Source organism: Oryctolagus cuniculus, chromosome 3 (assembly GCF_051225735.1).
Source record: "Oryctolagus cuniculus isolate XC-2025 breed Fujian yellow rabbit chromosome 3, ASM5122573v1, whole genome shotgun sequence".
NCBI lineage: Eukaryota > Metazoa > Chordata > Mammalia > Lagomorpha > Leporidae > Oryctolagus > Oryctolagus cuniculus.
Genome location: NC_142869.1, coordinates 82687769 through 82701616, shown reverse-complemented (window position 1 = coordinate 82701616; position 13848 = coordinate 82687769). Strand labels below are relative to the sequence as shown.

At 39.4% G+C, this 13848-nt stretch overlaps 1 protein-coding gene across 8 annotated transcripts in view; it reads right to left on the bottom strand.

The window, feature by feature from the left end:
- Positions 1–13848, bottom strand: part of WDSUB1 (WD repeat, sterile alpha motif and U-box domain containing 1) — a 66300-nt gene that overhangs the window by 24940 nt on the left and 27512 nt on the right. For all 8 annotated transcript variants that reach the window (XM_089328287.1, XM_051849524.3, XM_089328286.1 and 5 more), the window contains 4 exons: positions 13379–13419; positions 13186–13292; positions 12341–12520; positions 466–606 (listed from right to left, as the gene is read on the bottom strand). In XM_089328287.1, coding sequence (XP_089184413.1) covers positions 466–606; positions 12341–12520; positions 13186–13292; positions 13379–13419 — 469 coding nt within the window. Of the gene's footprint in view, positions 1–465; positions 607–12340; positions 12521–13185; positions 13293–13378; positions 13420–13848 lie in introns of those variants that run through there.

Here is a 13848-nt window from a genome sequence, read left to right as displayed (position 1 = left end):
TACTTCAATATATTGCTGGGAGCATTCTAACCAAGGTTCTTTTTTCTAGACAACAATCAAGTAACAAATCTAACAAAATTAAGGAAGACTCTTCCTACTCATAAAATATATTTCCCAATTGACTAATTCTGCTTTGGGGCACGTATCCTGTGGAAATGGCCTAAGTAAATGTAGACAGAACCAAACATGTATTGTAACATCAGCACAGTGCTATTTACAATACAAAGATTTGCAAACATACATACACACCAACTAGTAGGAGAGTCGAAGTGGAACTAGAGCCATGATGGACTAAAGCAGTTACAACTGAAAATAGTTTTTAAAAGCAGAAGCTATTTATGAGAGATAAAACATGAATTTTTAAATTTTCCAAATTTAAGCAAACTTAAATTGAATTGCCTTCATTATGTACTGACGCAACACATAACACAGCCTTCCCCTCGGGATGGAGGGAGCCACACGTACCTGACGCAATGACAGGCTCTTTCATAAGTTCTCGAGTTATTGGGCAGATAAATTCATCAGGAATTCCAGAAGAAAGGGATTTCGCCTGGGTCCTGAGCTCTTCCACTTTCCTCAGCACTTTATTACGCAGCCCTAGAGATTCTGAAGAGAAATCATCTGTTAGGCCTGGAGAGCTACTGGTAATCTGATGCAACGAAGTCTCCAGCAAACACACATTTTATCTAGTCCAACCCAGAATCTTCATTGCGCCACAGCACTCTTCTTTACGATTACTTAGCCAGTGTTCGTAACATACAATCTATGGTTAAAACGCAACAGCAGCTAGTGCAGTTTAAATATCTCAGATTCTAAAAGTTCAAGAATTTTAGGTTGCCAGATCTTAATATAATCCACAAAACCAAAAGATTCATTATTATGGGTATTTACACAACAAAAATTTTTCTCTAAAATCATTTTTAAACTACCTCATGTTAATTACATAAAATTTCATGTTATAATATTCTAAAACTATGAAGTTAAATATATTTTCTGATTCTTATATGAAAATCATAAAGCCCACCTGTATGTACAAAACTTCACAAATTTCATTTTTTACCTTACTTTTCAGTTTTACAAGGTCTAGTATACTGAATGCTGGGAAATGTTTACATTTGTGAAACCACCTGACAATGCTGCTGTAGGCTGGGATGTTGGGACTCACGGTGGTAGAAGAAAAAAAAATCACATTTCAGGATGCTTCCTATTTCCCAACAAAAGCAAAACCAGCCTGCTCTCTGCAGGGAGCCAATGCTCCACGTTCTCGACCTCCTTTTGTCCCAGACAGTCTCTCAAAGGAAGCCAGCCATGCTGTCCTCTGCCCAGCCAGAGGGCAGGTCTCCACCTGGGTAGACAACATCTTCCTCAGGAGCTAATTTGCTGGTGGTCCCATCAGAAGACCAGGAGTTTGCTAAGTTCAGGGTTCCTCAGCTTTACCACAAACACCAATCACCCCTGTGACACCCAGGAGGACAGGGGAGTCGGGCGGAATAAGGGCCAAAAGTAATAGACTGCTCAATCTACCCGGGGGCCTGGTGCCCAGAGTTAAACCAATGTGGCAGTCGGGCTAGCTGCTGATGGCTGCTGTGACTTCCATCTTACAGAATTCACTGAAACCAAATAGAGACTTTCACACAATTATTAAAAGCACAACACAGAATTCCATGATTTCTTGACATGCCGAGTTTGCATAAATGAGTCACAGAGATTCCCTGAGATTCCTATGAGATCACTAGCCAGATTCAAGAGGAAACCATTGCCAAGACAGAAGTGCCTATTTATGGAAGGGTGCCTCTAAAATCAAGCATGCTGTTATCTGCCCACCACAGTCGGTCTTAATGCAACAAGTCAGAGAAACACTCACTCCCATGGTTTATTGGGTCCATGTATTCCCAGGATTGGGATTCTCCCCTCCAAATTACTGCATTTCCCAAGGGTCGGCAGAGTTGCCCTTTCTTTTTTTTTTTCCAGCTGAGAGGCAGAAACAGAGACAGAGAGGGGAGCTGCCATCTGCTGGTTCACTTTCCAAATGCCCACAACAGCGAGGGCCAAAGCCATAAGCTGGGAGCCAAGAATCCAACTACCTAAGCCATCTCTGCTGCTTGCTAGGATTTACAGTGGCAGGAAGCTGAAGTCAGGAGCCACAGCCAGGAATCAACCCCAGGTCCTCGGATGTGGAATGCAGAACACTTAACCATTAGGCTAAATTCCTGCTCCCTGAACTGCGTATTTTTACTTTGCCAGGCAAATACAATGGAGGGTTTAAAAGAAGTTAGGATGGACCATGTGCTCTAAGTAAGGAGTGAAATCAGAGTAGAGACAGATAATTAAACAAGTAAAATGAACAGAAAAAGGTTTGGGAACGGTGAGGACTGACTGCAGTATGGGTACTAGAGGACACGATGGCAGAAACACCTGACTGCTATGCTTCCTGATACCTTGCCCAGTGAAAATCCTCCACCTGTGCACACACAGGGCTTGACAAACTAGCTCCTGATTTTTTTTTGTATGTGTGGAACACGCTGCCATTAGACATAGCCATCTCATTTAAAGAGCTAACTAAACTATTCATAATAAAAACACAGACATTTAATATTCTGGAACAAAGATCTTTTTCCTATCAAAATATTATATATTTGTACTAACATTTTGAGTGCTTACAATAGTTACAATAGAGGATACAGGAGGTCTACTTCAAAATGCTCTAGGTAAGAAAAGGTTCCATTAGGTGTTATCCTTGTCCAGTTTTAGGGCTTTCAAAGCAGAGTCGGAGCACCATGCTCTCGGGAAGCATTTACCAAACCACGTCCAGAGCTTCACCATACCCCGGACACAAACAGCTCCTCTGCACTGGGGGTGGGGATAAGCATGATAAATCTGACTGCTCCATAAGCGCAGTGCAGGCAAGGGACTGTCTGGCTCGGGCTTACCACCATCCTGAGGAAGCATCTGCTTCTCTACAGGTTATAATGGGCACGAGCTCCAGTGCCTTCCTTTTTCCCTCGTACGTCATCCTGGAAAATTCTGTCATTCTAATAACCATCTAATGCACAAAACAACATAAAGCAAGGCTCTGAAAAGCCCTGAGGAAACAGATGCTGAGTGGGTTCCCGGGGTTGCCATCCTGGAAGATGGGAACGACAGCACAGAGCAGAGATCTGCATGCACGAAGGGAGAGACACCATTCACTGGCGCCCTTTACTCTCCCCATGTGTGTGCTGGGAGGGTCACCGCCACAGCAGCGGTGGAGACTGGAGACAAAGGCTCCCCAAGCACCTGCCTGCTCGCTCAGTCACAGAACAACAGAACCAAACGCTAGCTGCTGGCAAAGACGACTACAGAACTCCTTCCAATTTTTTTAAAGAAAATTTTATTTTAAAAAGCAAATTTCAGAAAAGAATGACCAAGATAAAATATTCAGAGAGAGACATGAAGACAAGACAAAAATGATATTGGCATAAGAATGGAAAACACAACTCCAGGTATATCAGGGATTTTTAAAGGGAGATTTGGAGAAGATAGTGGTAGAAGCAGTCTAATTTTTTTTAATGTCTCTGAATCAAAGCAACTTGATGGCCAACTCAAACCCCATGGAGAAAAAAAGGTAGCCAGACAGCCTCACAAACCTCACAATGTGAGTGACTATGGACAAACCACCAGTGTCCACGTCTGTGTGGACGACATCTGTGTGATGACATCTGTGTGGATGGAAGCTACAAGACAACTGACTAGGCCTGAGTAAAGCTGGCCACAAAAAGCCCACTGAGAACTCACAGGAACAGCAGGCAACCAGAAGAGCCATGCCCAGTTCAGTAGTGGGCCAGCGCACAGCTACTACATTGGAACAAGTGATTCTGCTTTAATGGTGCGTAAGGAAAAAATGGTAACTGTTCAATTCCTTAATGATATATGCAGTTACATAGTGAGGCTATCTGTGAAAATCCACATAATGAGGTATTACTACAGAGGCATGAAATTTTCAAAATCTGAGGATATGAAGACAATTGAAGTATAAAGTTTGAAAAAGAATTTGATACAATTTTTAACTTAGAAAATCGTAAAAATGTCCTGTGTGTTTTTATATTTTGGGGGAAAAAAGAACAAAAGAAAGAGTGACCCTCTAAAAAAAATCTCTTTCCCAGGTAGTAATCTATGATTCCATGACTGATAACTGCTCCTTGGCATCTATCACACTAAGTTTTTGCCACTGTATGGGCTACAGTAATTCCAAACCCTAAGAACACAGCATACTGTTTAATAACCCCACAGCCCAGATATAAACTGAGACCAATGTGCAGATACATGTGGCAGTCAGTGGACTTCCTGCTTGCCCAAGATGACCTCTGTAAGTGACTTCATTGCTCTTTCCCTTTTAAACTTCATGCTTTTAAGATATTAAATGTTATAGTAGTGTTCACAAATTCAAGGGTGCACAAATGCCTTAGGATATCTTAGATTTTCTGAAGGTGTAATCTGGACATTCCTATGTTAATGTAATGCCAGACAGTTATTTGCTTCCTAAAACTCTACGTTTGTTCTACCTCAGGTGTTCATTAACCCAATCCTAGACAATGACTATTATCCATAAAGTACCTGATGCAGACATTCAAACCTGCACAAACTTCCTTATGGTATGTTTGGAAAAGGCCAACTAAAAAAAGATTTGAGAGACTGCTCAATTCCTTAAAAATACTCATAATTTGTTGAAGGATCCCAGGTCAGAGCCACAGATCTCATTGGCTCTAAGCTAAAAAGCCCTTCACTCAGCCCAGCTTCCAAAGTGACCACCGCAGCTGATTTAGCCCACTCCTGGGCCTCATTCCTTTGTAATCATAACCTCTACTCTACCACCAATGGCTCTACTCCCAACCTGTGTGTACTGATGGTCCTCTTCCCTACTTAATGCTGTATAATTGTTCAAAATTTCTCTACAAACCCTGCTACCTGCAAAAGTGGCTTTTCTCCCAGTCTTGGCTGGAATCAGCTTTAAACCACATCCATCAAACTGTCCCCATAAGGGTCCAGAGACCCCCCCCTCCATTTCCTCTCCTCTATAAAATCCTCTCATTACCTGGTTAGTGCTACTCTTAGGATCATTGGCTACTATTCTCACCCTGTCTCTCATACTACAGTGTCTAAGTGTTTACAGAAGGTTATAATGGAACAAACAAAGGCCTTCAACAACCAGGCGGTCAACCAAATGCTGCTACAAGGCTCCCAGCTAGGAGACAGTGGCTTGAGACATCGCCCCCAGCCAGCGAAGAGTACCTCGTCGCCCCATGTCAGCAGAAAGTAGCTCTAAAGACAGATCATCGTCCCTCTACCCCTCTTGGACTTTTGGGACTAACATAATCCCATACAAATCCTGCTTTATAAAAAACAAAAGGGGGGAATGTTAGGAAACTGGCACAGTTGTAGCCAGGTGGCCGCATGGCCCAGCTACCTGAGCCAGGCTCCACCCCCATCCTAATGGGATTCACTGCTCCTGCTTCCCTGCCCGCCCTCAGGCAAAGTTTTAAAAGGGCCTGTTCCTGAACTCTTGGCTCTTGGCCCTTCTCCCCTGCGCTCTCTTGACTCTTCTCTCTTGGTTCCTCTCTCTAGCCTCTTCCTCTGGTCTCTTGGCTCTCTCTCTCGGCTCCTCTCATCTCTCTTCTCTCTCTTCTCTCCTTGCTAGCTCCTCTCCTGTTTCTTTCTTATATTCTCTTTCTCTTTTTCCTTCGCCGCCCCTTCACTCCAGTCTGTTGGGTGTTCCCTAATAAACCCCTTCCCTTAAAAAAAATACTCATAATTTTTAAAGTCAAACATAATATATAATTACTTTGGTCTCTAACCACTGCAGTGTATTTTACTGCACAATTAATCAACCTTCTCCATAAGCTGAATGTTAAATTTAGAGTTACTCACACTGACACGGGAACTGTCTAATAGTATACTTCAAAGACAAAAAAAAAAAAAGTGAAATAGTTATGCATTTATACAGTAAAATTCATTAGCATATATTCATACACTTATCCATTTGCCTCCTAACACACTTGTTTCTAGACCTAGTTTTAATTTTCTATTAGTCCAACTTACTGTTTTGAGAAAGGGTCTGCTTTCCTTAAAATTCAACACAAAAAGAAATTCAGTATAACTAAAAAATAATTTATAAAAGATTCGACTTAGCTCCTTGGTCCTTTACTACACAAGCTATACAAAAATGTATGAAATATTACTACTAAATCTGAGGTTCATCTTTGAAAAACATTTCAATCCATTCACTGAACCTGGAAGAATTGCTTAATCCTTATTTACCTGGCTACAAAAACTAAATATAAAATTAAAGACTAAATATAAATATATAATTATTTTTATTATACTATTTTTTTCTTTCAAATAAACCATTTCACATTTTTAAGTACTGCTTATACTGTTGAGATTTACTGTAAGAAATTAACAAGAAATCAACCAATTAAAATACTAAATCAGAGAATTTTTTTTAAAAAAAAACCTTTGCTATGCAGAAAATCTCCCAATAAGAGCACAAAGGAAATCCAAAGTAAACAAGAGGGCTATTTATGGAAAAATGGCAGGGCCAAGTTATTATTTATCAATAGTAACCTTGTATGTAAATGGCCTCAACTCTCCAGTTAAAAGACACAGACTGGCTGAATGGACTAAAAACAACACCCATCTATTTGCTATGTACAAGAAACACAACTCACCAACAAAACTGCAGGCAGACTAAAAGTGAAGGATAGAAAAAGATATTCCATGCTAATAGAAACCAAAAAAGAGCTGGTTTAGCCATCCTAGTATCATACAATATAGACTTTAACACAAAACTGTTAAAAGAGGTAAAGAAGGGCACTATGTAATGATTAAGGGATCAATTCAACAGGAGATGTGACTATGATGAATATGTATGCACTCAATTACAGTGCATATGGCTATTTAAAAGAAATGCTAATGGATCTAAAGAGAGACATAGACTCCTATACAATAGTAATGGGGGACATCAACACCACACTCTTAGCAATGGAAAGATCAATTAGACAGAAAATGGACCTAAGTGATATCTACAGAACTTTTCATCCCAAAGTTGGAGAATACACATTCTTTTCATCAGTGCAAGGAACTGTCACTAGCATACCATAGGCTAGGCCATAAAGCAAGTCTCAAAATTTAAAAAAATCAAAATCATACCATGCATCTTCTCTAACCACACTGGATTGAAGCTGGAAATCAACACTCAACAATCTCTAGAACAAGTACAAACACATAGAGACTGAACAACAAGTTCCTGAATGAACAGCGGGTCATAGAAGAAATTAAAAGAGAAATAAAGTTTCTGGGGCTGGTGCTGTGGCTCAATAGGCTAATCTTCCGCCTGCGGCATGGGCACCCCGGGTTCTAGTCCTGGTTGGGGTGCAGGATTCTGTCCTGGTTGCTCCTCTTCCAGTCCAGCTCTCTGCTGTGGCCCGGGAGTGCAGTGGAGGATGGCCCAAGTGCTTGGGCCCTGCACCCACATGGGAGACCAGGAGGAAGCACCTGGCTCCTGGCTTCTGATCGGCGCAGTGCGCCAGCCGTGCCTTAGCAGCCATTTGGGGGGTGAACCAATGGAAGGAGGACCTTTGGCTCTGTCTGCTCTCTCACTGTCTAACCCTGCCTGTCAAAAAAAAAAAAAAAAAAAAAAAAAAGTTGGTGCCTACGTCAAGAAATTGGAAAGGTACCAAAAAAATGAGCAATCAATGCACCTCAAGGACCTAGAGAAACAAACTAAACCCAAAATTAAAGGGAGGAAAGAAATAATTAGAGAAAAAATAAACAAAATTGAACCAAAAAAAAGTTTTAGTGAAATGAAGAGCTTTTTTTTTTTTTTCCAAAAAACAAAACAGATATACCATTCACATCATAAAAGAGCGGGAGAAGACCTAAATCAATAAAATCAGAGATGAGAATGGAAATGTAATAACAGATACCATAGGAAAAAAATATCAGGGATAGGTACAAAGAGCTGTAGGCCAACGAACTGGGAAACCTAGAAGAAATGGACAAATTCCTGGACACACACAGTCTATCAAAACGAAGTCAAGAAGACAGAGAAATTCTAAACAGACCAATAACCATGCCAGAGATTGAATCATTAATAAAGACCCTCCCAACAAAGAAAAGCCCAGGACCAGATAGCTTCACCGCTGAATTTTTTTAAATATTTATTTATTTGAAAGTCAGAGTTACACAGAAAAAGAGAGGTAGAGAGACAGAGTGGTCTTCCATCCACAGGTTCACTCCCTCAGATAGCTGCAAAGGCTGGAGCTGTGCTGATCCGAATCCAGGAGCTAAGAGCTTCCGGGTCTCCCACATGGGTGCAGGAGCCCAAGGACTTGGGCCATCTTCTGCTGCTTTCCCAGGCCACAGCAGAGAGCTGGATCAGAAGTAGAACAGCTAGGACTCAAACCGGAGCCCATATGGGATGCAGGCACTACAGGCAGCGGCTTTACCCGCTACGCCACAGCACTGGCCCCTTCACTGCTGAATTCTACCAGACATTTAAAGAAGAACTAATTCCAATTCTTCTCAAGCTATTCAAAACAACTGAAGAAAGGGAAGCCTCCCAAACTCCTTCTATGAGGGCAGCATCACCTTAATTCCTAAACCAGAAAAAGATACAACACAGAAAGAAAACTATAGGCCAATATCCCTGATGAACACAGATGCCAAAATCCTCAATAAAATACTAGCTAATCGAATCCAACTACACATCAGAAAGATCATTCACCTGGACCAAGTGGGACTTATCCCTGGTATGCAGGGATGGTTCAACATTCACAAATCAATAAATGTGACACATCACAACAAAAAACATGATTATCTCAATAGATACAGAGAAAGCATCTGAGATAAAATACAACTTTTTATGATATAAACCTTAAGGAAATTGGGTATAGAATGAACATTCCTCTACAGAATCAGGGCAACTTATGGCAAAACCATAGCCAGCACCTTACTGAATGGGGACAAGGTGGAGGCATTCCCACTAACATCCAGATCCAGACAAGGATACCCACTCCCACCACTGCTATTCGATATAGTCCTGGAAGTTTTGGCCAGAGCCATTAGGCAAGAAAAAGAAATCAAAGGGATATAAATTGGAAAGGAAGAAGTCAAATTATCTCTGTTTGCAGATGACATGATTCTAAATATACATGACTCCACTGAGACAACTGGAACTCATGAGTTCAGAAAAGTGGCAGAATATAAAATTTACAAACAGGGGCCAGTGCTATGGCATAGTCGGCTAAGCCTCTGCCTGCTGTCTTGGCATCCCATATGGGCAGTGGTTCATGTCCCAGCTGCTGCTCTTCCAATCCAGCTCTCTGCTATGGCCTCGGAAAGCAGTGGAAGATGGCTCAAGTGCCTGGACCCCTGCAATCACATGGGAGACCTGGAAGAAGCTCCTGGCTCCAGGTTTTGGACTGACCCAGCTCTGGCCATTGCAGCCATTTGGGGAGTGAACCAGTGGATGGAAGACCTTTCTCTCTGTCTCTCCCTCTGTCTGTAACTCTACTTCTCAAATAAATTTAAAAAATTAAAAAAATAACACACACAGAAATAGCCTTTGTATACAGAGGAAATGTCATGGCTGAGGAAGAACTTCTCAGATCAATCCTATTCACAATAGCTACAAGAATTAAATACGTTGGAATAAATTTAACCAAGGATGTCAAAGATCTCTATGATCCAAATTACAAAACATAAAAAAAAGAAAGAAATAGAAGAAGACACAAAAAAATGGAGAACTCTCCCAAGTTCATGGATTGGAAGAATCAGTATCATCAAAATGTCCATACTACCAAAAGCAATTTACAGATTCAATGTGAAACCAATCAAAATACCAAGGGCATTCTTCTCAAATCTAGAAAAAAATGCTAAAATTCATATGGAAACACGAGACCCTGAATAGGTAAAACAAACTTACACAACAAAGCTGGAGGCATCACAATATCAGATTTCAAGACATACTACAGGGCAGTTGTAATCAAAACATCCTGGTACTGGCATAAAAATGGACATGCAGACCAATGGAACAGAATAGAAACCCCAGAAATCAATGCACTCATCTATAACCAACTAATCTTTGACAAAAGAGCTAAAATCAATCCTTGGAGAAAGAATAGTGCTGGGAAAACTGGATCTCTGCCTGCAGAAGGATGAAACAAGACACTTACCTTGCACCTTACACAAAAACCCACTCAAAATGGATCAAAGTCCTAAATCTATGACCTTATACCATCAAATTACTACAGAACACTGGAGAAACTCTGCAAGACATTAGCATAAGCAAAGACTTCTTGGAAAATACCCAGAAGCACAAGCAATCAAAGCGAAAATTGAGAAATGGGATTACAGCAAGCTGAGAAGCTTCTGCACTACAAAGGAAACGCTCAGCAAAGAGGCAACTGACAGAATGAGAGAAAATATCTCAACCTACGCAACTCTTAAAGGGTTAACATCCACAATCTATAAAGAGCTCAAGAAATTCAACAAAAACAAAACAAACAACTCAGTTAAGAAATGGATGGAGGACTTGAACAGGCATTGTTCAAAAGTGGAAATTCAAATTGCCCGACACGTCAAAAAATCATCAGGAAATGCAAATCAGAACCACAATGAAGTTTCATCTCACCCTAGTTAGAATGGCTCTCATACAGAATAACAAATGCCCACAAGGATGTGGGGGCAAAGGTACACTAATCCAGTGTTGGCAGAATGTAAACTGGTGCAGCCAGCGTTGAAGACAGTATGAAGACACCTTAGAAATCTGAATACAGACCTACAATATGATCAAGCAATCCTACTCCTGGGCATTTACCCAAATGAAAATAAATTGGCATATGAAAGAGTAATCTGTACCCCCATGTTCACTGCAGCTCAATTCACAATAGCTAAGGTATGGAATCAACCCAGATGTCCATCAACTGATGACTGAACAAAGAAATTATGGTATGTATACACTATAGAGTACTATTCAGCTGTAAAGCAAACAAAAAACTGAAATCCTATCATTTGCAACAAAATGGATTCAACTGAAAACCATTATACTTGGTGAAATAAGCCGGTTCCAAAAAAACAGGTTTCCTATGTTTTTCCTGACCTGGGGTAACTAACAGAGTACCTAGAATGTAATGTACTGGAGTGAAATGGACATTTTCAGATTCAGTAACTATTTACAGCCCTTATCTCTACTGTTGAGGAACATTGTTTTTTTCTTCATACTATTTCCTGAACTCTTTACTTAGTGTAGAGTTAATTTTATGAGTACAAAGTATACTGAAAATAGATCTTTGTTAAAATTAAGAGAACAGGAGAGGGAGGAGGCTGGGCTGGTGCACGGCAGGAGGGAAGGTAGGGTGGGAAGTATCATTATGTTCCTAAATCTGTATATATGAAATACATGAAACTTGTATACTTGAAATGAAATTTTAAAAAATATTTTATCAAAAGAAACCTTCGCTCTATTTCCTACTTGCTGGAGAAAAAAGTAAATTATAAGAAAAATAAGTTACTTGTGATACAAAAGTAACTATCATGGTATGGTATGCATATAGTACACAATTACCTCAACTTTTTAGAAATCGCACAAAATCATCATTCTGTTAGCTTTTTAAAAAAACTGTAAGCTTCCAAGAGATTTAAATAGGCTAAGATAGTATATTTGATATATAAAGGAAGTTATAACAGTAAATTTAAAATGACTTTCTAAAACATCAACAATAAATCACAATTTTTTTAAATTTACAATTACAGGATGTGTTAATTACCCCAAGAAATGCTATATAACATTTTCTTGGGGCCAGTGTTATGCCGTGGCAGGTCAAGCCTCTGCCTATGATGCCAGCATCTCATATGGGCACCAGATTGAGACCTGGCTGCTTCATTTCCGATCTAGCTCTCTGCTATTGCATCCTGGGAAAGCAATGGAAGATGGACAGGTACTTGGAACCCTGCACCCATGTGGGAGACATGGATGAAGCTGCAGGCTTCTGGCTTCAGCCTGGCCTAGCCCCAGCCATTGTAGCCATTTGAGGAAATGAAACAGCAGATGGAAGATATCTATCTCTATCTACCTACCTATCTCTATCTCTGTCTCTTGCCCCCTCAACCCCATAACTCACCTTTCAAGTAAATAAAAAATAAATTTTTCCCTAATGTAATAGACTCTCCTTCTGTATAAAAACATACACCAGAATAATTCTAGTGCTAGAATATTAAGAATAAACCATTAACAGAATTAAAATCAACCTCAGATTAAGGTATTAAGTTATTTTTAAGATTGACTATTTTCTACTAATCTTACCAATTTTCAAATCATCAGCCAGACTTTCTTTTGTAAGATTTAATAGTTCTTTTCCATCAATGTTATTCATCTTGAATACACCAACAAGGTCTTTTAAACCTTGTGCACAAAGCCATGATGAGACATCCTCCTCCGACCAATCTTCAGGAAACTGCTTTGGCTGATCTTCAAGGCTCCGTGCTTAAAAAAGTCAACAAAAAGGCAAGTGAAATAATACCAAACAATAAAGTATTTCTTTCGGAAACATTTCTACTCTGAATTAAAAAGTAAATAGTTTCCTTAAATTTATGTTTTAATACTTTAACTTCCTATTAAGAATTTCAAACAACATTATTTAACAGTATCTATTTAATACTACATTAAATACTACTCTTTTGGAACTTTATTACATAAAGCTCATACCAGCAAAAGCATTCTATTTGCTCTGTCAACTGTATAGTAGCACCATTATTTGGTTAACTACAACAGTGATAAAAATAAAACTCCAAAATTAAGCACCAATGTTGCTTGATGAGACAGAAAATAAAACCAACAAAATACAACTATAATTTCTTTTCTGTCCTCAGAACATATTTATCTAAAAAGCTAGTGTAAAGTATAAACAAACAGCCTGCAGCACCATGCGACTAGTGATATACACAAGCATGCACCCAAAGCATTTACCAACAATTTTAACATGGGTCAACTACCTTAACACTAGCTTCTCTAAAATGTTTAAGTTGTACTAAACTGGAATGTATTCTTTATATTGAGAAAAGCAATGTGAGTACTTGTCAGATTTGTTGAATTGCTGATTTTAATGGACAGTGCGGTTGAGCTGGGTGACAGATGATGTACTTACTAACCTTGGCCAAGTGTTTCCAGGTCAAACTGCCAGATGTTCACTGTTTTGTCCATTGAACCAGTAGCAAGTAAAAGGGTAGTGGGTGCAAAGGCACAAGTTGTGACATACCTAGTTATTAAAAACACCTTTTACATATCTTCTAATTTTTTAATTAGCCAATTAATTAAAACACAGCAAGGTTGTTAAGTTCAGACCTGGTGTGCTGAGTCAACGTGTGAAGAATATTCTCAGTATTCTGAAAAACAACAAAGAAAAGTTTATATTTATTCAGGCAAGAGTAACAATTATAATGAACACTCACCTGACATAAATGTTTTATGTGCTAAATTTATTCTAATATTTATTACTAAAAATTCAAAACTTCATTCAATAGGAAATGGCATTAGTTATAGTACTATCAGTATTTCACCTTCTTAATTGTCAGCATTACTGTAACTCATACCTGTTACAAATTTTAGTGCAGTCCATCCGTGGCTCTTGCTGATCTGTTTGAACTTACTAATGATAACTGAACCATCTAATATAATTTGCATTTTTTCTATATTTGATTTGGACACACTACAAACCAGTGAGCGCTGTCAGTCACTTGGAATTCGAATACACTCAGGTATATAGTTATATATACCTGACATAAATATAGATATAAGAATGTATTACAAAACAC